The sequence below is a fragment of the Aulonocara sp. 'chitande type north' Nkhata Bay genome, linkage group LG16, assembly GCF_057382095.1.
Source record: "Aulonocara sp. 'chitande type north' Nkhata Bay isolate Kocher_YH1m ecotype deep benthic linkage group LG16, A_spYH_male_GT1.1, whole genome shotgun sequence".
NCBI lineage: Eukaryota > Metazoa > Chordata > Actinopteri > Cichliformes > Cichlidae > Aulonocara > Aulonocara sp. 'chitande type north' Nkhata Bay.
Genome location: NC_141359.1, coordinates 16,665,037 through 16,692,571, shown reverse-complemented (window position 1 = coordinate 16,692,571; position 27,535 = coordinate 16,665,037). Strand labels below are relative to the sequence as shown.

At 40.3% G+C, this 27,535-nt stretch overlaps 1 protein-coding gene across 6 annotated transcripts in view; it reads left to right on the top strand.

Moving 5' to 3' along the window:
• znf385b (zinc finger protein 385B) overlaps window positions 1–27,535 on the top strand; it is a 66,522-nt gene that overhangs the window by 32,663 nt on the left and 6,324 nt on the right. For all 6 annotated transcript variants that reach the window (XM_086267832.1, XM_086267836.1, XM_086267831.1 and 3 more), the window contains 6 exons: window positions 18,636–18,772; window positions 18,913–19,023; window positions 24,185–24,380; window positions 24,479–24,850; window positions 26,495–26,679; window positions 27,427–27,522. In XM_086267832.1, the coding sequence (XP_086123958.1) occupies window positions 18,636–18,772; window positions 18,913–19,023; window positions 24,185–24,380; window positions 24,479–24,850; window positions 26,495–26,679; window positions 27,427–27,522 (1,097 nt within the window). The remainder of the gene's footprint in view (window positions 1–18,635; window positions 18,773–18,912; window positions 19,024–24,184; window positions 24,381–24,478; window positions 24,851–26,494; window positions 26,680–27,426; window positions 27,523–27,535) is intronic.

Genomic DNA, 27,535 nt, shown 5'->3' with positions numbered 1-27,535 from the left:
CCTAAATTGTTAGTCTGAATATAAAGATCAAACCCTTAACATATTAATTCCAGTAAATATATCAAAAGCATTTGAATTCTTTATAACAGAGCAATAGCAGCATTTCTCGCAGCGCCTTCTGCTGGTGAAGTTACAGCTCACATGCCTCGACCCCATTTAGCTGTTTGATCGGAGGAGACTGGAACAGCTTCGGAGCTTCCTCAGAGGTTAAGCCCCGCTTCTTTAAAGTCAAGCTGCTGGTCAGCAGAGCGAGAACGTGTTGTAAGATGTAAAGGAGTTAAAGTGGAGCAGCCAGCAGCAGGTCATTAAACTGGGACATGGCACCGCTTCGAATCCACCCCGACATCTCTCAAATGCATTGTGAACGTTTGGACGTCTGCGTGGAGACTAAATGTATTAGTCTCCACGCAGAGCTGCTGTCACGGCATCTTTGTGTGACTCTTCCTGTCGGACTGTTCCAGTTTGTTGCTGAAAACACAAAGACGCAGGACACTTGTAAAAGTGTGCTGTAGTGTCGAGTGGAGCGAGAAACATACACCCACTGACACCTGTGTGTGTGCGAGTGCAGCAGATGTAATTATATACTGTGTGTCCATATCAGTGTGCAGGGTACAATAACGCTGATTAAAGATTAAATCTCTCTCTATTGGACACACACACACACACACACACACACACACACACACACACACACACACACACTCAGCCTGAATGATCATGTCGTGCTCTCTTTCTCTCTCTCCATTACGTGATTCTCACTCGACGATGAAAAGCTCTTTGGCCTGAACTCAGTGCTCCTCCAGGCCAGGCTAAGTGTGTATTTGTGAGTGTGTGCGGTGTGTGACAGTGACCTGGCTGAGCAGCCTATCAGCAGTCAGGTCGGATGACATCACAATCATTGTGCTGCAGGAGGGCATTTGCTGCTATCAGTGAGCTCCAGAGAGGATGGCTTCCATATAAAACTGCTGTAAATCAGAAGAGCAGATTATTTTGTTTCTAGATCATCATTCGGCTGGTTGTCCGAAGACGCCGGGTCCATAGAGTCAAGTTTGTCATTTTCTTTTCTGTTTTTCTTCTCCTTGCACGAAGAGTAGACCTCAGAAGTGCTCCAAAGTTACAAACTGTCAGTAACGGAAGGACAAAGTTATTACTCACCAATCTGAGAATTACCCAGACACTTTACTCAAGTAGAAGTATCACAATAGTTTAAAAATGCTACACAACAAGGCTTGCACTCAAGAAATAAGTACTGAGTCTGACTGACTCTATCGGTTCTGTCTATTTACTGGGTTGCTATTACTGACTCATGACTATCAAGTTATGGAAATGAAATTAAATGAATAAATATAGTAAAATGTAGTAGTGCTAAGTGATTCCAGTTCTGCCCGGAGAGAAGCCTGTATGTAATGATGCAGGTAAAACTTGGTCAGGACATTTGATGATATTATTACAAACCAGGAAAAGATGAAATACCACAATTAACATTTTCTGTCAAAGACATGTAATAATACATGAGTAGAGTAAAAGCTTATATCATAACTTCTGCCAAAAAAATAAGAAATACCCACAGAAACTGCAACAAAATGAAGAGAATCTACTAAATATGTGCACAGAATCTATGTGGGTAAAAATTCAAAACATGAATTACATAACAGGAGGAGGAGGACTGCATAAGATGGTGAATCAGCCATGAATAATGCATGGATAATTGGAAATTCATGATCCTGATATTAATAAAATTAGCTAGGAAGCCAAATGGAAGTCATGGGTGTGTCACCTGCTGCTTTTCAGCTTCGTCAGGTGAAATTAAGTCTACTAAATTAAAAACATTTCCACATTGCAGATTTCTAATAAAAATACAGAAAACAGAGTCAAATATCTCAAACCAAAAAAATACTAATGGGACTGTTTATGAGCTGTTGTGCCAAAGTGGCTCATTATGTCAGCAGAAGAGAAGGAATATTAAAAAATAACCCTCAGGTTTGAACTTCTCCTGTGGCAAATCATTTTCTGGATCAACAAGTCTGCACTTTCAAGGCAGTGACAAAGTGCAATACTAATTCCAATTTGGAGCATGTTCAATAACAAACTTAAACACACACTCAGCTTTATATTCCTGTATGGTTTACATTAATGTTTAATGAACCAGCTGTGGGGAGTCCTCCACTGCCAAAACTGCATTGTTGTATATCCTGCCTCCTTAAGGAAGAGTTTGATCTTGTTGGATAAAGAAGATAAACGTCACACCCTCATCCACCTATTTCTCAACAAAATGATTTTAGTATATCTACATCTACATACACTAGTGTCTGTCTCTTTTCCTGTGTAAAGTACTTAAATTGTCAGTCCTTCTGTATGTGACCAGTGTGCAAACAAATACACTCTCTGGCCACTTCTGCTCCTTAACGTAAATATAATCAGCAAATCACTTGGCAGCCATTCAGGTCATGTAGGCATGTGTACATGGTTGAGACGACCTGCTGCAGTTCACCCGAAGCATCAAAATGGATGATAAAGCCGCTTTAACTGACTTTGAATGTGACACAGTCCTTGGTGCCAGATGGGCTGGTCTGAGTTTCTCAGAAACTGCTGATCTGCTGGGATTTTCCCACACAAGCCCCCAGGACAAGCAAGGTGTACCTAATTAAGTGGCGAGTGAACATTTTAAACTGAACCCATCAGTTAAGCTCAGGAAAAACAAAACCACAAATGGAAAAAATGTGTTTTTAGCTTAAAGGGAAAGAGAGCCGTGACTTTTTAGACCATGAAGTGTGGATGTGCTGTACTGAGTGTACTTACAGTATATTTTTTTGCGTCAGTGGCAATTAGTGACCACCAGGAGGCAGCATACACACTTGTACCCGCACAAAGACACATTTATACACCCACAAATTCGCTAATTAAATGAGTGAATTCCCATGATCCACTTTCTCAGTACAAATGAAGAGATTAACTCACATGAGACTAATTACATTTACAATATTACAGCTCCTCTCCTTTCTTCCTTACTCCTCTCCTTCATTTCTTTCCTTCCACTCTCTTTCTTTCTTGTTTTCTTCAGATCTCTTTGCCTCCTCCATATTCTTTACGTCTTTTCTCTTCTCTTCCTGTAGAAGGTATTCTTTTCTTCTCTTCCCTCTTTCTTCTCTATGTCTGCAGTGTTGCTGCTGAAAACAACAGCAGCACTGTGCATGTGCTTTTTGTTGAAAGTTTCTAATTTGTTTACTGCTTTAACTAAATGTATTTTGGTGATGTTCTGAAAGGGTGAAGGAAGCACTGCGTTTTCCATTTCTCGAAGAGGTGCGGTTATGAATACTCCGTAGAGTTTGTTTTTAATGAATGTTTGATTTTAAGAGAAGATAAAGCTATTTTATAGGGATTATTTGGAGTCAGAATTCATGTGAATGCACTTTGAAAAGTGGGTTTTGTGTTTGGAGTTTATAGAAAAGGGTGAAAGGGAAAGAGTCCTGGTAATTGTAAAAACTGAGTTTCTGATTGGATGCTTCTTACGTACAGTGAAAATGTCAAAATCAACCCTCTGTTTTTTACGAGATCTCGCAAAAGTTGAATTCCAACAATGGCGGCAGCTACTTAGTTGTAATATTACTCTTTCTGGGTCACAAAATACACTTTTAAGATATTTTGAGGCGTGAATGTAGCTGTGTAAACGTCATATATCTGCTCGGTTTACAAGACATCACATATTTGCAAAAGTGCTCCAACATTTTCGAGATGTATGAAACTTTTTGCGAGATCCCGCAAAAGTCCGTCTTCATTTTTTTTTCTCCCATGTCCCCTGCGGGGCTCCGTAGTTTTTCCTTTTGTCATCTGACTGTGTGTGCGTGAATAAGCTAGCTCTAATTAGCTCTCCTGGGCTAATAAAGGTCACAGTGTTGTGCTGCTCAAACCCCATTCATAATAAGCAGGGAAATAAAGAGTTATTAATAGGCACATATTGAAACAGTGTGTGCATGTTTGTTAGACAGCAAAGGGGTAGAGCAAGTGTTGATGTGTGGTCTTGTGTTGATGTATTCAGCAGTGTATGAATAGATCCTGCTGATGGATTCACACACTCATAGTGCTGTATGGTGATGACAACAGGCTCAGCGGTAGCGACCGGGTACGATCAGCTATGAACCAATGATCTGTGCCTCCCTGACTATATCCTTGACCACTAACCCAAAATAATTCATGACCATGTTGGTGCTAAGACACTGGTAAAAGACTAGTATGACCAGTATAAAGCTGATGCATGCAGTATGGCTGGGCTACACAGCTTAAAAGCTGATTAGTTTATTGACTGCTGTCAGTTTTGGCTTCGCCCAATCTACAATGTACCAAACCTGTGTCGCGCTTTCTATCGGTGGTAGGTCCACAGTACATAATAATTATTGTATAATATAATAAATACAGATAGAATAGTGTGTAATGATGTGGATCGTTTTGTGTTGTGTGTCAGAACAATTAAGGGGGATTGCTGAATGAAAACTGTTAGGTGTGGCTGTGTGCAGACAGGAATAGGACCCAAGGTGCAGACTCCGGAGACAGAACTTAAACCAAAACAGCTTTAATGCTGAACACAAACATCATATAACTAGAAAAAACTCAAAATAAACTTACACCGGTGGATGGGCAAAACACACAGCAAAGTAAACGGTAGATCGCGACACGGACACAGAGAAACACAGGGCTTAAATACACAGAGGGAGCAATCAGGGAATGAATAACAGGAGGGAAACACAGCTGGGGCAAATCAGGCCTAACGAGACAAGGGGAAGCAAAACCAGACACATTAACATCAGACATGGACTTTCAAAGTAAAACAGGAAACATAACACAGACTCACGGGCAGGCACTATAACAAAGGGAACAGAGACGTGGGACCAGGGCAGACACAGACACTGACTGGATGTGGGGATACAGCAGAAAGGGGAGACAGCAACATGGAACACAGACAGAAAACCAGAACACAAAAACTCTAACCAAACCCCACCCAGAGAACCTAAACTAAGAATAATCCTAAAACCCATACAGCAAAGCTAGAATATAATGAAATAACAAAATCAAAGAACCAAAAACACAAAACACTGGGTCAACGACCCAGGGACCCTAACAGAAAACAGGAGGAGTGATTGTCAGGCCTGCGGGTATCAGGCTGTGATGTTCACCTTTATAGTGGACAGAAATTATTTTTTGGAGTGGCACAAATAATTAGAGTCTTATTGAATGCAGAACAGCTGATTGTTCTGTAAATAGTTTGAAATGGTTATAAAAAAAAGAGTAAAAGGCAAATGGGTGCAAGTAACTTTGTTGTTTGCAAAACTTGTGCATATGATTTTAGAATTGACAATTTATATTTGCATGTAAAGTTATAAAATATGATTCAATAAACATGTTTGTGGTTGTTACAGTAAAAAATATAATTTTTTTCTACTCGGATTTTATGTTTTTTCTCTGATTTTAGATAAATTGTGTTAATACAGAATGTCAAAATGAAAACATAACTGTAAATTCAGACATGTGAGGTTGTGCTGAAAAGGATGATACCAAACAAGGCAAAGTAAATAGTTTTTAAAGGTGAAATATAGAAGTAAAAGCAAAGTAATTAAAAATTGCCAATTACACCCTGGCCCCATGGTTAAACGTTTTGTTTTTTTTAAAGTAACACAATAGTTACTATTCAAGTAATTAATTACTTTTAGAATCTTGTAACTCAGTTACTAACTCAGTTACTTTTTTGAAGAAGTAACTAGTAACTATAATTAATTACTTTTTCAAAGTAACTTGCCCAACACTGGTCATGATGGCGTTCAGTTGCAGTTTTGTACGTGCACGTGGACAGAGATAATTGCTTATGCGGACACTTTTTTTTTTTGGAAACTGTTTGCGTGGACATGATATTTTTGAAAACAGTAGAGGACAAACCCTGTTGTTGGTCAGTAGATAAATAATTTGTTGATTTATTCCTTTCCTTTTTTTTTTTTTGTCATGATGCCACAAACTGCGAGCGAGCGAGCAACCCGGTGACACAGAGAGAGACAGACAGAGAGAGAGAAAGAGGGATTTCCACTGAGACACAGGGGCTGTCATCACCGTTCACCATGAATATCATCACCTCAGTGATTCACATACACTGTGCACTCTGTCTCTTTCTCGCTGTGTGTCGGTCGCCCTCCTCTACCCTCACACACGTGTCTCTCCGCGTTCACACAAACAGTCAGGCAGCGAGTCTGCGCTGTTTGGTGTGGGATTTCTCTTGGTTAGTTTTTTATGTTATCAGGGGAGCAGATGATAGGAAAGAGGGAGAGGAGGAGGAGGCTGAGGAGGTGAGACAGCTGTCTTCCTGTACGTAATGTGGAGTAGTTTCATGAGTCGAGGTAGGAAATTCTTATTCTGTTTATTTCTGTTTTAACGCCTCATTGAGACGCTTTGTTCTTTGATGCTTTTTTTTTTTAAGTTCTGTCTGAAATGTTGTTTATGTGGGCACTTAGGTGTTTATGGGAGAACCTGGAGGCTGTGACCTGGATTCACACTTTCAACTGAGGCTGAGTTTTGTCTAAAAAAGGTTGAAAACTGTTACTGTCCAAGAGAAAGACTCAGCTGTTCATCAGAGGATTATTATACATATTTAAGAAGGGTTATGTACACAACTCATTGTCTGGAGCTGGTTTCTAGCATTGCTATTTCAGTACACATAAGTGCACATTTTTATTCAATTGTTTTACTGTATTTGGATTTTTTTTTTTTATCATTTTAAGACACGAATAAAGTTATTACAGGTAACTACAAGAGGGATATTAATGTGTGAAATTTGCATAGCTTCATCTTACAGTTTTCAACAACTTCACTACAGGTAGCACTACAGTGTGTTCAAAATTGGTACCTACATAAAGCAGGCAGATAAACTGACTTTTTCATTTCTAATTGGCGGAATTTCCACTCAGGATTTATACTATGTGCAAAAAAGGGAATGCACACAAACATATGAAAGTGGACTGTACGCCTGACTTGTACTGACTACCATTGCTCGCTCAGATATGTTTCAGAAATCTCAGTGTATAGATGAACATTTGGGTTCCATATAGTACATGAAGGTTCATAGACATAACTGTGTATCACATAAGAAGAGAGTAAAGCCCACTGACTCTGTGACTGCTTCCTGGCTGTTCTGACATTCCTCTTATAATAGATAGCGTGACTGCTGTGATTACATGCACGCTGCTGCTCATCACCACAGAGCATCGTGTGCTTAGGAGACAAAAACACACACAGTAGATTCCCTTTACCACTGCAACCATGTCTGGTTTGATTTATGCAGATCAACCTTTCTTGGCAGTGTCCACAATCTGTGGACTGCAGTACTGTGCAAAAGTCTTGACTCACCCCTCTTTCTTTTATATGTTGCTTCCAAGAAGCCAGACTTGCTTGTAAATTTTTTTAATGATCTCAAGTAATAGTTCTTTAAGTTTTTTGTGTTTTTCTTTGGACATTAGCTGCTTTCCCCTCTTATTTCCAGTCCAGTCTTTGAACCTGACCATTTTCAGAGAAACAATGACTTACAAATCATTCAAGCATAAAAAAGACGCCTAAGTCAAGGGACGAACCACTTTTGTGCTGGTTCATCTTAGCAAAGAACCAAATTTAAATTATATCTTTAAGCACTTTGTTACTAGCAGCCTGTTGCAAAAAAACTAGAATTTATCCAGTTTGACAAGCATGAAATAGCATTTTTGCACCAACAAGATGATTTCCAAAGAGCTATAGCCAAAACCTTGGCATGTCTCATCATGGTATGCATGTGTCCTTTAAAAATGTGAGGAGGCTAGAAATTTGAATGTCTGTTCTCATTCAAATGAGATATTTCCACCTGAATAAATATTAAATCTGACACCATAATGGTTTCTAAGTTATCTGAGGCCTTTCTCTGTGGCGTGTGGATGTTCTCCCTTCGTGGGTCTCCTCCCACAGTCCAAATACATGCATGCTAGGTTAACTGCTGATTCTAAATTGACTGCAGTTGTGAATGTTTTTGCGTTTTGCATTTTGTCTCCATCTCCATGCATGCAGTTGACTGGTGACCTGTCCATGGTAAACCCCACCTCCTGCCCTATGGCAACTAGATTTAGCAGGTAATGGTATATATAGATGTGCTCTGGCGAGGACTCTGAGGTTTACTGCTTTTGTTTTATTTAGTTAGCTGCATCGACTGTCCTACTGTAGTGTTTTTATTGCTTTCTAGCCTCTAGCTGAAGTGAAAAGGTGTAATTTGGGAAGTAATACAAGAGTACATCATCGGCTTAACTTCACATTGATATCTGACACCCTTGATCTCTGGTGGCTGCACTAACAGGTGAGTGATGAAATGGAGATAAAGTGAAGAGTCTGAGGAGTCTGTTTTTTAAGCTGTGTTATAGGGTAGCTTTTGTTGCTTTAGATTTCATTCATGATGTAGATATTAAAGTTTCACAATCTTGTCGCCAGCAGTAAAAAATATACTAGAAAAATATTTTTGAGAGGGCTACAGATCATATAAAGAAATACTGTTGCGGCTCATCTCGCAGCTAATTTCAAAGTAAAAGTCTTTTGTCTCGTGGTGTTTCTTTTTAGGGTTGCAGAACATGATAATTCTTAACCTTTTAAGATTTTAATAAAAGTGACCTTTCCCTAGCACTGCCCTCAGGATAAGCTTTACATTTTCAGCCCCCACTATAGAGTCTAAGGAATTTTCTCCTGCAGGTGATTGTGCTGTTATGTTTCTGTCTGTTTCTACTGTTTTCTCTTGAGTCTCAGACGGGAGCTCTCCTGTCTGCTTTCATATTCTTGATTGGTCTGCTCTGGGTGTGTTTGTCTTCTTTTTGGATGAAGAAGGTTCCGAACATGACCTACTTACACACACACACACACACACACACACACACACACACACACACACACACATACAGACACACAAGCTTGTTATGCTAATGTTTGTGTTTCTCTGCATAATAATAATGCAGTGTGATGTCTAATGCTGCCGTCAGCAGATCCACACTCTGCCTATGTCCCTCCACAGCTCGTTCTCTGTGGATAAGGAATGTCTAAGATGCAGATGAAGGTAGTGAGACGAGTTCTCCTCCCAAAAGGATCAGTGGTGTATTAATATCCTGATACTTTCAGGCTTCATGTGCAGCTGCAGTGGTTTCAGCTGCAGGGTTTTCTGCAGTGGGAAGCAGGTGATGGATACTGTACTGTAAAGGATGTCCTGAGGCGGAACTCCGCACATAGAGGCTCCACTCGTAGGCTGCTCACCTGAACCTCTTTAGTGACACATGAGTAGAAAGTGGGGGAGCAGGGCAGGCAGGTTTAGGACCTAAGGATGCAGGATACGGGACTTCTGAGTAGAACTGAAAGCAAACCTTTATTGCGGGCTGATCTCTAATAAAAAATTTCTAAGTAATCCAACAAGAAACAGAACCAGGGAGAAAAAAACATCCCAGAAAACAGGAAACGCATACCTTAAATATACACATGAGGTAAGAGCAGAGTGGAGACGCCTGGGGAACACAGCTGAACAGAATCCAACTAATGAGTCAAGGGAAGCAAAACTGAACGTAACACACATGGGATGAGAGACTATCAAAATAAGAAAACCAACAAACACAGAGACAGAAACCCTGGCTGCTACTAATGATGACATTCATAGCTGCTAAGCAAATATAGAAGTCGTGTGTCATGGTTGGTACATACATACCATAACATAACATAAAACATTATGACTTCATTGTTTTCATAATTACCAACAGCTTCAAAATTAAGTCACAACTGCTGCAAACAAACCAATAGATATTGATTGAACAGACAATATAAAATCCTTTAATATCAGTAATCTGTATTTGCCTACTGCCTCAGATGAAAATGTCTGTTATGTAGAATGCCTGTGTTAGATGAGCGCAAGAAATTGTTTGTTCAACAGGACATCATTTGTTCCAGTGCAGGCTGTCACCAACATATACACATATACATGATAAACAGTTGGGACTGGTAGGACACAACGCCCATGATGGAGTTTTGAATTAATGGGCTGGTATTTACAGCTACTTTGCTAACTTTTTAGACAAAGACACATTTCTGTAATTTTACATCTGTACACCACCACAGTGGTTTTTAAACCAGGCAGCTACTTTCAGCTTTAATTTAGTAAATTGAACAAAAATACCGCAGTAACTGTTTAGGAATCACAGCCACTTTTAGACGTAGACGTGTTTTCAAAGGCTAAAAAAGTAATCAGACAAATAAAGCCACTTCACTGGTGCACAGAAACAAAATTGCAGAAGTCGTGTTATTGTCTAAGAAGTTACAGATCTAACTGTATTCAGTGGTTTTCTACTGTAACTGAGCACCGAAGGCCCTACTAGCTGCATCAATGCGCTGCTTTATTCTATGCCTTTAAGCACCTTCTAATTACCACAAACATACTCAAACTCTGATGGATGCTTTGGGAGCAATTTGGAGTTCAGCGTCTAATCCAAGGACACTTTGAAGTGCAGACTGGAGGATCGAACCACTGACCTTCTGCTAAGTAGAGGACCTGCTGTGCCTCCTGAGTATTTTTGCACTGGTGGGGTATCCTTTAACTGCGATGCTTTTTCCCCTCAGAATTTTCCATTTCTGTTGGGAACGTCGCTAAAACTTTCCCACTCCAAACTTGAATGAGCCAGCATTTCTTTTATCTAAATAACAACATATCAAACACATGGTTACTTTTACTCATTGCTTCCGCTGCTGTCGTTATTTTGATGTCGTCACATGAGCTTTCGCTGTGTCTGCACAGGTAGCCGATAGCCTGGCAGCAGATTCCCAGTTTCTTTTGCGCTACTGCAGCTAAAATATTTGAGTTTCTAAAAACGCCATAAGCCCTTATTCCATTTTAAGTTAGCAAAGGGACTTGCTTTTTGTCACCAGATGGGGAGGCGGGTGATTTCAGTGTGACTGTGTAAAAAGATTTATGTCCACACAACATGAGTAATATACACTCACGCAGACACACACGCACATACCCGTGGTAACCGTAGACGTGTGAACCGGCAACTGCTCTGATCTTATCTCACACACACACACATGCACACACAGCAGTGACTGCAGCGGGGTAATGTAATCTTTAATCCTCCGGTATAATCTGTAAGTAGTGTGTGTGGTCGTCTTTTCTTTCTCTCTCTCCCTCGCTCTCTCGCTCTCATCCCCAGGGATAGAGTTACTTGTCTCTAGAGGAAATAGCAGCAAGGGATTAGGAAGTAACACACACACATAGAGAAACACACACCTGACGTTGAGGCTCGGGGGTCCAGATAGCGATGACACATGCCACTCTTGTTCCAGTCACCTGATACGTTCCCTCTCTCTGTCTTTCTCGCTCTCTCTCTCCCTAACACACAGAGTACATGGTGGGTGTGTTTGGCTGTTTGCATGTTTGTTAAAAGACTACAGCAGTGTAACGCGGATAAGTAGAGTCAAACTGAATAAATGCAGAAGGAAGAGGAAGAAAAGTGGGAACTAAAACATCAGGACTGAGATAAAAAACCCACCCCCAAAAAAGACACCTGGCTCAGGTAGGACCCTTCAGTTGGTTTAAATCTCAAATAAATATCTCGGTCTTCAAGGCCATCTCCATTGACATCCTCTCCTCCTCTTTCATCTTCATCACATCCTGCAGTGTGGAGTTACTTTAGCTCCGTCCATTCTAATAACTTTAGGGTCTGATTAACAGCACCAGATGTTTCTCTTTAGTCTTCTGAGCTGGATGATCATATGTAGAGTGAAGCTGCATTAACAGTGTGGATAAAGACATACTGAAGATTACATCACAGACAATTCTCTTTTCCAGAGGAGCATTTTCTGGTTCTGTTCCCCGTCAACATCCACGAGGAACAGAGCCTCATGGATGTTGACGAGGAATTTTCTGGAACACCAGATTAGTGATGAAGACAGCACGAGCTTTAATCAGATTCTCCGATGTTATATTCCTTTTCCGTTTGTCTTCTGTCTCTGACGAATGCATCTAGGACTTTTTTTTGTCTTTTTAACAGTGGCTTTGCGTCTGTTTTTGGCTATAGATATTACACACCTATGATGGACACAGGGGAATCTTTACTGCAAAGATAACACTGAGCTGTCTTTATAATGAAGTCAAATTAGCCAAGCTTTACTTAGTCTAGTCTCAACAATACCACTATTGTCAGATACTATTTCTAATGCAGTTTTGAGACCTTGATAAACCTTGATAATGCTAATGTGAAGACCAACCACAGTTTAAAATAAGGTAAGAGAAAACGTTCTTTATTTAGCTCATATTTGAGAAGTTCTTTTGTTACATCAGTTAATATAATAACAATAATAATAATAATTATTATTAGTATAATAATTATAATAAAAACAAGTAAGGAACTAAGGAACAAGTAAGTAATCACAGAGCCAGCCTTCATGCTGCTGCTCTGTAATCCTTCTGTCACATTTATAATAGGTTTATCACGTCTTTATCACGCTAATGTCAAGTTGTCACAGCTAAGACATCTAAGTTTGCATTAAGAATGACTAACTAACTAAATGCCAGTGACCGTCATACAAATCTTAGACTGTAAATAAAAGATAGACATAGCCACCGTGATATCACAGATGGGTCTGACTGTCGCTATCTTGGTTAGCAGACTACATCCGTATACTGTCTGTATGCTGTCATCACGCAGACACCGATACCTGCTATTTAGTGCTAAGATCCTAATAAACTGCTAAAACTTTACTGGCCAAAACTAGAGCACAGATGTCTTCGGCTGGCTGTTAGTGTAGTTAATTGCTCAGCTAAGCAATATTATTTATCTGATAAGCCTTAAAAAATCACCAAAATGCATGAGCCTATAAAAATGTGCCTTGTTCTTCTGTTGGATTTTTGACCTTTCAGTGCATAATGATGTGTGTACAGTTTGTTTTCTGATGTCTTGTGCCCTTTTGAAATTGATTGGTATTTGGTATTGGTATTTACATTCAAGTATTCATCAGGAATTGAATGGACGTGACAATGGGATTGACTTGTCCTACAAAAAAGCACAGATCTTTTTGAAATATATGTTTAGGAATTGGGAAAAAAATTCTTTTTGACAAGAAAAGAATTGTAAACAGAAATCCTTCCGTATTAGTGGCTCAGCAGTGCTCCTTTCCACACTCTCAATCACTATAAATCAGTCTTTAACCTGCTACAAACACCAGAAATGCTCTGTGTATCAATTTATGCTGCTACTGTAAGCAAAAGGTTGTGTGCAGCTCAGCCGCTCCATTTGGATTTATACACCAGGGGCATGTGACTGATTAAATATCAGCCACATTTTTCAGTAACCATACCCACTGGGCACAGAGTTGCCCGGGTCAGATCACTTACAGGAGCCGCAGTCTGCAGCTCTTGGTGCAGCAGAGCACCGTGCAAAGTTTTCGTTTCTCATGTCTTTATCATGTGAGCCTCCAAGCAGAACTAACTGCGAGCGTAAATACGTGTTTGCATGTGTGTGTGAGAGGTGTGAATGCCAGAGATGACCTTGACTGCAGCCAGAGCCATAAATCTCACTGCTGTACGGGGAAACTCGGCTGACCAGCAGGAAGCTGGATGCTACAAATGCATAAAGGATCAGAATCAGTTTATAGGCAGCTTAATCTCAGCAGCTGCTGATGTCAGCAAAGGACACGCCAGGAGAGACGCTTTGATCATTTAAAATGTTTGGAGCTCTGACATGGTGTGATTTCTACAGGAATTTAAGGCAGGAATTTTGTAACTTCAGTGCTATTGCTCTAATTAGAAGATAAGAGAATTCCTGAATGTACACCTTTGACCTATAACAAGCGATCTGCACATTTCTAAACTTTGAGTGGAACAGAAGAAGCTACCATAGCTCACTAGCACCCTCCAATCATAGTGTACCCACACAGAATATTTGATTTATTTTTGATGACAACAGCTTCTTTCAGAAGTGTGTGGGTGGTTTCAGCTTCCTGACTTTCCTGTTAGCTTAGTTACAATTTTATTATTCACAGAGTCCTTTGGCCTCAAGCCAATAATACTCTGTAAGTATGGATTTACTGGAGCTGTTTCTTCCTTTTGTTTCTAACTTTGTAGAGAGTTTGACACTAGAATTGCTACCTAGCTAGCTGGCATGTAGCTGAAGGTGTAGAGAAGAAAGGAGGGAAGTTCAAAGCTGATAAAGCAGCTCAAGAAAACGAAACAGCAGCAACAGATTATGAGCTGCACGCCGTCTGTTTTCTCAAGACTGTGAATAAAATTAATAAATAACTGTTAATTATTGTTTAACCTGAGACATTCATTGTGTCTCGAGTGAAGAAAAAGAAGAATTTTGATATCAAAGTTGAGATTAAAAATAGAGTAACAGACTACTTTTTTTCTCACATTGCTCACGTTTTCTTCTTCTTTTTCTTCCTCCCACCATTATTACTATTTGTAGTAGTCATAGAAGTTTGAAGAGGTGTGTTTACATTTTATAAGACCAACTAGTTTTCATCAAAAGCTTATATGCATGAACACACACATATGCATATACGCTGTTTGTGATTGAGACCCACTCTGTATCCCTGGCTGACTTGAGTGTTATTAATTAGCTCTCCATCTATACCTACAAGAAATCACAGTCTATTTCACCAAGAAGCGCAGATGACCTTTGAGTGCTTTCTGGAGTGGATTTAGCTGGTAGGTTCAAGTATCCAACCAAACTGGGCAATTCCACTTTTACTGGTTTAATCCACTCAGATCCAGTTCTAGTGTTAGACTACTCTAATTTGCTTAGTTAGGTTCCAGTTTTAGGTCATTCCAAAGTGGTAGGTGGTAAGTCTTCTGTGTAAGTCTTGGCAATTCAGTATTTGCCATTTGACAGCCATTTTGGTCACACCTCTGGGGCGTTATTTGGGTAGTTATTTTTAAAGGCCAGAGAATCATATCTTTAATTTTCGTATTTACTGGGACATAAAAGTTGCATCTACTGAGACGCTAGCCAAATCAGGTTAGAAAACATTGCAAGATATCATATACACAGCTACAAGACATTATGACTTAATTTGAAGCTCAGTTCTCAGTGCCAACACGGTCCATCTTTATGGCTGAAGCGTTCAACAAATGCCGTGCTAATTTAAATTCTGAATATGGTCAGCCAAGAAAAACAATGTCTTTGCTGCAAATGGCAAGCATATCTAACCACCACAGGGAGCATATCTATCCTGCCACCACAGAGTTTAAACAGTTCTGAACCTTTGCTGTGCACATGCATCAGTGCAGCAACACGATTGGCTCCAATGTTCCCCAGTTCAACTGTTGATTGGACGTTTTGGTCACAGGGGCAGAAATGTTACAAAATTCCCTCATAGATTTCTATTTCTCTTTATCTCATGATTTCTCTGGTTACAATTTCAGTGTCAGACTAAGTGACTAAGTGAATTTCCATCAGTCAATTTTATATTAGGCGCCAGTCTAAATTGGTCAGTGTTATTATGAGACAGGTGCAAACCTGCCAGCTCCAGTTTGAAGCGTCTCAACTTGTCAGCTTTTTGTTGCTTGTCCCACTTTGCAAAGTTGCACGCTGCGAATGGAAATAGTTTATTTAAAGAATCTTGTAAGAAAACTTTTTGCGTGTTTGTTTACAGCTAGTACCGCATCTCGGGGATCTTTTGACAAATCACCAACAGCCTGAAATAAAGCTGACTGGCTCATTAGTTTGCTGTTGGCCAGTTTTCATGCTGGTTTATCAAGTGTTTCCATGGGAGTGCAGTAGCAGATGTTTAGATCAGTATTTTTAGCAGCTTCTAAGAACAGCAACTTAGTGTAAGGGAGAAGGGTTACTGTGTGTGTGTTGTAACCAGATCTCAGAGGACAGAAGGACAGAATTAAGACCACTCTCTCAACACTCTGTTCATCATACTCACACATACTGAAAAATATCTTCAATTCATACCTATCACGAGTGGTCTACACCAGAGGCTAACAAGTAATTGAATTCAGCAGGTACAGTCACAACATAAAGCCAACATATATTTGCATCAGGAAACATTAAGGCTAGCAAAATAGTCAGCCAGCTTAAGATACAGGATTTGTAAAGGCTTAAAGGGTCCTCAAAAAGTCCTCCAGGATGTCAAAAGGGTCCTTGAAGAAGGTTAAGCCATCCTTGAGTAGTTTCAGGGAGGTCATAAAGAGGTTTCTGTTGTCCTTTAGGGAGTTTCACCATTTCTTTAATATTACTAGAGGACTGCAAGATCTCTATTGTCCCAGAATTCAGGAGATGTCACACCTCAAAAAAACAAAAAATCAAGTAAAAATAGAGTTTAATGCTAATGAGATCACTGAAAAGAGAAAGCTGCTGGTTGAGGTTGAGGAGGAAGAATGCTTAGGCTTTCTTGAAGTGGTTTCTGTGGTTCAGCTTGTTTTTGTCTTTAAAAAAAAAAGTTTCTCAAGCATTTTTTCACGTGGCATCGGTGGTGTTTGAAGAGGCTCCAGTGGTTCTCCTGAGTGATTTTTAGGTAACCTTAACATTGTGGCTTTATTACATGTTAATAGGCTTTTTAAATTGGCTGAACTTATCACCAAGGTGGTCTCAGTGGTGCTTAAACAAGCTCTGAAGGCATTATAGCGGCGCATCTGAAGGAGCTCCAGTATGACGCAGTAGGTTAACAAATATTTTGGTTGTTGTAGTAATGACGGTCTGCAGGACTTCTTTTTTGTAACCGATCCACCAAGCTGACACAATAGGCCACATTTAAAAATAGACACTAATGTGTATTTACTATCATAAATAACCCCCCGGATCCAGATCGTGATCTGAGCCGTATCTGCCCACCTTCACATTCGATTACAACACCGTCTCATGTTGTTCTGAACTTAATAATCAGCTGTAGTTATAAATACAGACACTGACTCACAGTGCTGCTATATGAGGATAAACTTAGAGAGTCAGCAGCCTGGCACACAGCTCTTCTACAGCTAGCCTAATGTTACACACACACACACACACACACACACACACACACACACACACACACACACACACACACACACACACACACACACACAGAGTATTTAAAGTCTGGGTGGAGCTATAGTGAATTTTTTGTTGGTTTGTTCTGAATAAGATTAATACATTGTGACTGGTTTAATGTGTTGTGGATCACAGTCAGCTACAGCTCGTCAGAATAGATTATAATAGGTCTTAAAGTAGAGTTGTATTTCTATATTTTATTTCTAATCTTTTATAATGGTACAATTAGAGTTCATGTAGAGTGGATGTAAATGGGTTATAGTACTCACATGGATGCATTAGAAGTCATAAAGAGTTGGCCAGACTGTTATTTAAAATGGGATATAATCAGGTTTACCTTCATTACATTACACTGGACATATGCACTAAACCAACATGACCAGAAACCTCCTCCTACTCCTCTTCTTCCACCGCCTCCCCCTCCTTCATCAGGCCTGATTCAGATGGCATCAGTGTTTCCACCCACACACTGTTGTTACAAAAGATTTCACTGCAGGGCTTTGACATGCTGTAACTTTAAACATACACAGAATAATATGCTTGCATCAGGTAACTAGCATGAACTAGCAGCAGCAGGTGGATTCAAACATCTTCAACTGTTTTCCTAAAATTGCTCACATGTAACCGCCCTCCAAATAATCCACTGCTAATAATTCATGGCAGATTTAGAGTACTCAAGTTTTGTTTGTTGAAGAAATGTTTTGTAATAGTTGTGTATAGTGTGATGTGGTCAGCTTGGATTCTGCGTGAGCTCGGTTAGTGTACTTCCTGCCTTTTGAAAGTTTACACATCTTTCTGGCCGAGTGGCAGCTGGACACATGGACTCATTATGTGAGCCAATCGTTCGCCCTCTCTTCGCTTTGTCTTTCTGTATTATTGCCTCTCTCTGCCCCGAGCAGCTGCAGCTCCATATGTTCTGTATCCATATGTTAGGTACTGTTAAGCAGATCTGCTGCTCAGGTTTCCAGGTCGTAACTCCAGAGATATCAAAGATGAGCTCCTTTTGTTTGCTCTTCAGAGAATATGCCAAGAAGTGTGTCTTTCTCTTTAACAGGCACAGCTTTAGATATATTTCCTGATCCTTACAGATGGTTAATTTGACAAAAGGCTATTTATGAAATCATTATTCAACAAATTTTTGGATAAAAGTTCTTAAATGTATTAATAAATGTAATTTAATTTCACCTTCATAAAGTGTCAACAGACTAATGACAAAACAGCTGAGGAATCATTATTAAAACTCAATAATGGCCAATATTTTTAGCCAAAAGGGACCAAACTAAATCCATAACATCATAAAATGGCTCACCCGTTTTATGTAGCGTGAATACGAGTCAACCAGGGTTTTTTTCTGGATTCATTTCTAGATGTTTTCAGTATGGAAAAATATAAGTATATCCTTATTTTCGCATTGTGGTGTGACTGTAGCAACTCTGAAGTGAAATTTGGGTCAATATAAGTTTCAGCTTCATCCTTAAAGCAGAAACTCTGCCCTGCAAACCTTTGTGTTGTTGCTGTTTGTTTGAAGTGTGTGAAAACAAAGGTATTAGAAATCAATTATTTAAACTTCGTGTCTGTTCCCAGGAAGTGGGAGTGGTGCAGTGGGCGGAGCGTTGCCAGGTCTCATAGGTGCCACTGGTCCCTCAGTCATGATGAAACCCTTTCTGCCGTTTCCTGTTGAGACAACGTCACCAGTTGGACTTTTCCCAAACTTCAACACGGTAGGTGTGTGTGGTAGCGACAGGTGAGCGTGTGTCATAGCTGCAGGTCAAATAGATCGAACAAAAAAATCTTTCATGGTGTCATCAGTACTCGGGTTGAAACAAGCTCGTGACCTCTGACCTCTGTGTGTCTCACTCAGATGGACCCGGTGCAGAAGGCTGTCATCAACCACACCTTTGGTGTTACCATGGTACCTAAAAGGAAACAGGTCATCTCCTGTACTGTCTGCCAGTTGAGGTTCAACTCTGATGTAAGTGTGTGTGTGTGTGTGTGTGTGTGTGTGTTTTGTTTCTGGTCGATATACAAGATATAAATATAAATGAAGTGTTTGCTTATTAATACATTTACACGTTTGCTAGAAAATGTTAGCACTGTATCTTAGAAATGTTTGCTCATTAGCACCTAAAGCCTGTGTAACTGAATTAGTTTTCCAATCATAAATATAATTCAGCACATCTAAAATTAACATTTGCCATGCAAGCTAATCTGAGCTTGCTGTTAACGACCGCATTTCAGTCCTGCGTTTTTATGGGATCTGATCCTGAAAATGAACAATAACAAAAAACTGCCGTTTATTGTCTGACTTTTAAATTTTCACTGGCGTTACTGTGGATGAAAGTTTATTCTCAAGTAGTTTATAGTTAGTCTTGCTGAAAAGGAGGGTCCTACCACTAGAGAGATGAAGTCTTTTCTTTTTTTTTGTATAATTTTGTGAGGTGCTCCTGGAAAAGAACAGGTGCGTAAGCTCAGGTGTAACACCTCCCCTTCCACACCCTAATGACACAGATCTGCGTAAACGACACTCTGCCCATTCACAGACGACTGCTGTGCGGGAACGAGCTGCCTCATTAGGAACATGCCAGTCAAACATCACTTATTCATGAGCTGGTGAAATTATTCATGAGTGAACATGAAAACAGGAATCACGGCTCAGAGAAGTAAGAGAGGAGCGTGACCTCTTATAGGGGAATTAGTCTTATGGGATGTGATACGAAGATTTTGTGTAAAGCACTCTCTAGAAGACTAGATAAATATGTGCCTAATTTGATAACAGACGATCAACAAGGCTATCATAATATAAGACGTGTCCTCAATGTACTTTATGAGAAAAACAATAGGGAGGACACTGCGCTGCTATCACTAGATGCGTGCAAAGCCTTCGATAGAATAGAATGGAATTATCTCTTACAAGTGCTCCCCAGATATGGACTAGGTGAAACATTCCTGAAATGGATCCGATTATTGTATACACATCCAACAGCACAAGTTTTAACTAATAATAACGTATCAAAACCCTTTAATTTACAGCGATCAACCAGGCAGGGCTGCCCTCTGTCACCAATTCTCTTTGTGTTAGCAATAGAACCTCTGGCCATAGCTGTGAGAGCAAATGCAGGAATATCAGGGATAAGAATTGGAGGAAGAGACCATCTAATTTCTTTATTTGCAGATGATATTATATATATTTTTTGACTAATCTGAAAGATAGTATCCCTAATTTAGTAACATTAATAAAAACATTTGGATAATTTTCAGGAAACAAAATTAAAAATTCTAAATCAGAATTAATGTTTCCTAATGAAGAAGAAAGAAGAAGCCCTGTGGTGGCCACCCCATTTAAAACAACTACAACAGGCTTTAAATATTTAGGCATTAGGATCGCCCCAAGCATCAAGGACATAACCTCAATAAATTATGATCCCCTTGTAGAAGAGGTCACGGAAATGCTAAACCGCTGGACAAACCTGCCTGTATCTATGATAGGCTGGATAAATATCCTAAAAATGACAATTTTACCCAAATTTTTATAATACTTCCAAACACTTCCGTTGCCTCTACCAACTTCATTTTTTGACAGTTTAAACAAACTATTTAACCAATTTATTTGGAATAATAAGGAGGCAAGGCTCCGCTTACAACTACTTTACTTGCCCTATGAAAGAGGAGGTCTCCAAGTCCCCAACCTCAGATGGTATTATATGGCTGCCCAACAACACCTCCAGCCTGGGTTGACATCGAGCAAAAATCTGTTCCAGATCTTCCCTTACACACTTTTCTATATTCTTCAGACACTAAGACATTAAGAAAAAAATACAAGGAACCCTTTCTTGAAAAATACAATTATAATTTGGCATGCAGCTCATAAATATGTGGGCGATCCTCCATCGCTTTCGCAATTTACCCCTATTTGGGGAAATGAAAAGTTCACGCCAGGTAAAAGTGATGGAGGATTTAAAATATGGAAAAATAAAGGCATTCAAAAAATTAAAGACCTATATGCAGATGGCATGCTGCTCACATTTGATCAGTTGTGTAAAAAATATTTAATACCCCCAAAGCACTTTTTTCAATATTTACAATTGAAAAACTATTTGTCATCAAAACTGCAAAGGATTGCTGAACTTCCACCACTGACAAAAATAGAGGAGGTATGCATTAAGAATACAAAAGGGAAAGGTTTTCTCTCTATATGTTATAATTTACTGATGCTTTCCTCAAAAGACTCAGCAGCAGATAAACTGGATGCTTGGAGAAGGGAGATCCAAGAGGACATACAGTGGGGCAAAAAAGTATTTAGTCAGCCATCGATTGTGCAAGTTCCCCCACTTAAAATGATGACAGAGGTCAGTAATTTGCACCAGAGGTACACTTCAACTGTGAGAGACAGAATGTGAAAAAAGAATCCATGAATTCACATGGTAGGATTTGTAAAGAATTTATTCGTAAATTAGGGTGGAAAATAAGTATTTGGTCACCTCAAACAAGGAAAATCTCTGGCTCTCACAGACCTGTAACGTCTTCTGTAAGAAGCTTTTCTGTCCCCCACTCGTTACCTGTATGAATGGCACCTGTTTGAACTCATCATCTGTATAAAAGACACCTGTCCACAGCCTCAAACAGTCAGACTCCAAACTCCGCCATGGCCAAGACCAAAGAGCTTTCGAAGGACACCAGGAAAAGTATTGTAGACCTGCACCAGACTGGGAAGAGTGAATCTACAATAGGCAAGCAGCTTGGTGTGAAAAAATCAACTGTGGGAGCAATCATCAGAAAATGGAAGACATACAAGACCACTGATAATCTCCCTCGATCTGGGGCTCCACGCAAGATCTCATCCCGTGGGGTCAAAATGATCATGAGAACGGTGAGCAAAGATCCCAGAACCACACGGGGGGACCTGGTGAATGACCTGCAGAGAGCTGGGACCAAAGTAACAAAGGTCACCATCAGTAACACACTACAACGGCAGGGAATCAAATCCCACAGTGCCAGACGTGTTCCGCTGCTGAAGCCAGTGCATGTCCAGGCCCGTCTGAAGTTTGCCAGAGAGCACATGGATGATACAGCAGAGGATTGGGAGAATGTCATGTGGTCAGATGAAACCAAAGTAGAACTTTTTGGTATAAACTCAACTCGTCGTGTTTGGAGGACGAAGAATACTGAGTTGCATCCCAAGAACACCATACCTACTGTGAAGCATGGGGGTGGAAACATCATGCTATGGGGCTGTTTTTCTGCCAAGGGGACAGGACGACTGATCCGTGTTAAGGACAGAATGCATGGGGCCATGTATCGTGAGATTTTGAGCCAAAACCTCCTTCCATCAGTGAGAACTTTGAAGATGAAACGAGGCTGGGTCTTCCAACATGACAATGATCCAAAACACACCGCCCGGGCAACAAAGGAGTGGCTCCGTAAGAAGCATTTGAAAGTCCTGGAGTGGCCTAGCCAGTCTCCAGACCTCAACCCCATAGAAAATCTGTGGCGGGAGTTGAAAGTCCGTGTTGCTCGGCGACAGCCCCAAAACATCACTGCTCTCGAGAAGATCTGCATGGAGGAATGGGCCAAAATACCAGCTACTGTGTGTGCAAACCTGGTAAAGACCTATAGTAAACGTTTGACCTCTGTTATTGCCAACAAAGGTTATGTTACAAAGTATTGAGTTGTATTTTTGTTATTGACCAAATACTTATTTTCCACCCTGATTTACGAATAAATTCTTTACAAATCCTACCATGTGGATTCATGGATTTTTTTTTTCACATTCTGTCTCTCACAGTTGAAGTGTACCTCTGGTGCAAATTACTGACCTCTGTCATCATTTTAGGTGGGGGAACTTGCACAATCGGTGGCTGACTAAATACTTTTTTGCCCCACTGTAGATGAAAATGACTGGAACCAGGCTTGCTTAAAAGCACAAAAACAAACAATAAACACACGCTTTAAACTACTGCAATATAAATGGCTCATGAGAACCTATATAACACCTGTCAAGCTTCATCATGTGTCCAATGATATTCCGGACATCTGTACTAAATGTTTAGTTGAAAAAGGAACTCTTCTTCATTGTCTATGGGAGTGTCCTAAAATCCAGGACTTTTGGAAAGATGTTATCAAATATCTGTCTGAAGTGTTTAAGGTAAAAATCCCTTTAAAAGGAAAACTCTATGTACTTGGAATATATCCAAGGGAATTTAAGCAATCGGGAAAAAAACCAAATTACTGGACTATGGACTACTTCAAGCCAGAAGAGCCATTGCGCTATGTTGGAAGAGTATGGATGCTCCCTCCATGGGACTCTGGAAGAAGGAAATTGCAGTCTCTCTAGGCCTGGAAAGAAACATTACCCTTCCTGTTGCAGTGTGAATACCCAGAAAACGAGGACTCGCATTCATCTGATTGGCCAAAACGCCACGTTACTGGATGATGTTTCACTGTTGGGAAAAGCTGAGCATGATGAAAAAAATAGCTATGGCAATTTCTTGTTAACCTTCCTGCTGCACAGATGCTCCGGCTTTATTCAGAGAACGAGGGGGCTGCACATTTTTCACGCATCGCCAGCCCAAAAGTGGCCTCAGGTCCATCTCCTGTGCATTTAACATTATATGTAAAGTCCTGTTTTAATCAGTCCGGCTGTGTACACAGGTGGCCCAGAGGCCTGGATTTAATGTGTGCTATATGTAGGTCTGTAAATAAAACATAAATGTATTTTCATGCTTCAAGCCTATTGTCCTTGTTTTGATGTGTGTAATTCCAGCGATTGTGCTCTGAGCTTTTCCAAAACACAGGTGTCCTATAGCGTGCATGAATGCCTGCAGCTCCAGAGCTGCTGTGCTGCTGCAGCTTTGCTAGCATGCTTTTCTATGCCTTCTATGGTTCAACAACTACCCTGAATTACTAAAGGGAGATTAGCCATAGAGACCAAACTTTTTGTATGCTGTAAACATGTTTATGTCTTCTGTAAGGTGAGCACCTTATAAAGCAATGTACAGGGTTCATTGTTATAGCTGCTCTGAAGTGGCTTTTCCAGTCACTGACTGCAGTCTCTGGCCCTTTCACATCGGTTTTATTTTGGAGGATGCTGAATGGCTCAAATACAAAACTTAAACTTTTCTATTTCTACATCTCAGTCTCAGGCTGAGGCTCATTACAGAGGAAGTCGTCACGCAAAGAAGCTCAAGTCTCAGGAGAACAAAGCCAAGGCTAAGCTGTCAAATTCTGCAGAAACCAATGGGAGCGTCTGTAATCCTGCTGGCCCCGCCCCTCTTGTCTCAGCTGTCCCCGTCCCTCTTGTCTCAGCTAACAGCAGCACTAATCAACACACAGGTTCATTTTTATCCAGTAATAACACTGATGTGAATTATGTTACTGCTGATGTTTTTTTCAGATATTGTTTCATTTTCCTTCCACTCTTCTCCCTTCAGATTTCTTATCCAGAACCGCAGACACTCCGTCTCCTGTCAAATCTTTCCTCCTCCCCTCTACCTCCCCTCTCTCTTCCTCCTCCCCCTCTTCTAGTAGAGCAGGCAGTGAGCCTCCTCCATCCAGCCCCCCATCGGGACTCCCAGCTCCAGGCCTCTCTTCCTCTTCGTCATCCTCTTCTTCCAAAGTGTCTTCCGCTTCCGCTCCCGCTCCTGTCACCACCTTGTCTTGCCCTGCTCCCCTTCCACCTGCACCCTCCCAGGATGCTTCACCTTCAGTGGAGTCAGAAGAGGAGAAGGCGAAAAAGCTGCTGTATTGTTCTCTTTGTAAAGTCGCGGTCAACTCGCTCTCTCAGCTGGAGGCGCATAATGCAGGTGAGGAGAGATATGCACCTTTGATTTTATATGATATGCATTAGCATTAGCATGCAAAAACAAAAGCTTCTGTGGTATCTAGTTCTTTGTTACACCTTCATTTACAAAATATTGAATGTATGAAAATTGTCGGTTCTGGTGAATGTTAAGTTGCTGAAATTTAAATTGAAGTTAAAGGACAGAAGGATTGATTCATCTTTAGCACAGTACAGGAAATATGTACAAAAGTGGCCTGTAGAGTCTCTTGGCTCTTGGTTTCTTTGAGCATTGCACAGTCTGACCTTGGGCTGGATTTGCTGGAGTGCCCAATCCTGAATAAAATCTCTCAGCGTACGATGGGAGATTTCACATTGTTTGGTAAATATCCTTATAGTTCTTCCCGGATTGATGGGCTGATAGTCCCTGATGGTAATCTCTTTCCTCCTGAGCATTTTGTTACTCATCGTCTTAATTCCCGTGGAAGTATTAAAGATGGACATATTTTTGACTTTGTTTGCATTTCGGCTTCGTTTTTGTTAAATAAATGTTGATATTGTGTAACATGTGACATGTTGTAACTCATCTGTGGTTTTATTTACCTAATTTCAAGACCTGCCAAGTGTCAGCTCATGTTTATTATCTCCTGATATGTGAAACCCTTGAATTGACAGAGTGTCTTTTTACCATGGCTGTAAATCAGTGAGGACAGGTCCAACTACAATATCGGCTGAGCGGTTGTGCTTCTTATTTACAGTGCTAAAATAGAGTAAGCATCAGGTGATTAAACTAAAATAATACAAAATATGTCTGTTGTGCATCTCAGCATAGCGCTTCAACTAATGTTACCATCTGTAAATACCAGCAATCAAGTGATTAAGTCAACCGGAGAATTTTCCTGGATGGAGATTACAAATGCAGTTCCCACGAGGCCTTGTCCTGTGTTTACTTTAAGTCGGACCCAAAAACCCCCAAAAGAGATTCACATAAAACCAAGTTTTCTTTTGAAAGCTGCGGGAAGCTCACTCGAACATATGCTGTTTTTTTCACTCTTCATATCTCTGAATCTATAAATTAGGTGGACAGTTCAATTGCTGGTAGTTATTTTACTTCCTCACAGAAACATACCAGGGTATATACATTTAGCTATATAGCTATAAACACATTTAGAAAGAGGAGAATTTGGATTAATGACACTGAAAGGTGGAAGGAAGGTGTCCCTTAATCTCCCTCAGCGGCTCTGTGCTGCCCCTGCTTGGAGATCTTTGGTATCTACTTTTACTCCTGTGACATTAAAAGATATTCAAAAAACAAATGCTGTGCTTCATGCATGAAACACACACAAGCCTTAAACTTATTAAACTTGTTCATAATCCAATATGGCCAAAAGGATTTGTGGAAATCCTGGAATACATCAACAGGGAGAGCTTTCAGCAGAGTTTCTGCACTTCTGTTTCCACATTATGATAATCACACATGAATATTTATCCTCGGCAAGTCTTTTCTGGTTGATTTTTATAGAAAGCTTTTGTAACCATGAAGATAAAGATCAGTGTAAAAGCAGACGATGTGTACAGGTTTTATTTTGATGGAATTAAAACAACAGACCCATATTTAAAGATATTTTTACCTTTCGTGTTTCCTGAGTTTGTTTTCCTTTGCTTTCAGGATCAAAACATAAAACAATGCTGGAGGCTCGTAGTGGCGCTGGGCCGATCAAAGCCTACCCTCGGCCTGGAGCAAAGCTGAAGAACGGCAGCAGCTCGGGACTGAAGGGCTCCGGCCTGCAGAACAAAACCTTCCACTGCCAGATCTGTGATGTCCATGTCAACTCTGAGATCCAGCTTAAACAGGTAGAAACTCGCAGCAGGTTCACAAATATCTAAAGGAAGGCAGCTACAGGATTGTCAGACTGTTCATATACACTCAAATATTTGCTACACAATACTAAGGTTCAGTAAAACCAGCAATTCACCTCAGCATTGCTGTCACAGAAGTGATCGTCGTCATATTGGACTCCTTTCACAAGGTTTTACAGCGTCCTGCAGAGTAAATAGACACATATTGACATCTGAGGTAAACAGTGGACTGACAGCCTACACTCACTACAGATGAACTGTGGCCAGAGTTTTGTCATGCAGTGGCCACCGTAGCTAGGATAATGCACTTAAATTGTGAGGGATAAGAAAGTCGAACTCAACTGACTCTAAGCTGCACACCCTAGTGGTGAGATTTCACATACTGTACCTTTAATGTAGTTTCAGTTTATGTTTAAAGTTTAAAGTAAAAACAGTCTTCTCACAGTTACAACTGGAAAATTAATGTTTATTCATTTTATTTTGGTTTTTAACCCCTGGAAAGGCCTTTTGCTGTACATTATCCGACTAATGTGTTTAACAACTCTTTACCTGAAATGACAAATGAACTTACACTAGTGAACTACATACTTGGTTGCTTTTAGTTTGTGAATCATTGTGAAATCTTGATCCTTAATTTCATTCAGGTTCTTCTGTTCCTGTGCAGTTTATAGTCTCGGTTGCTGTTGGTCTTGTCTGCCCTCAGATTTGCTTTCACTGTGACAGTGTTTGTTGTTGTTGCAGCACATCTCCAGCAGGAGGCACAAGGACAGAGTGGCAGGAAAACCCAGCAAACCCAAGTACAGTCCTTACAACAAACAGCAGCGCGGCTCACTCACTGTGAGTGTCTCTT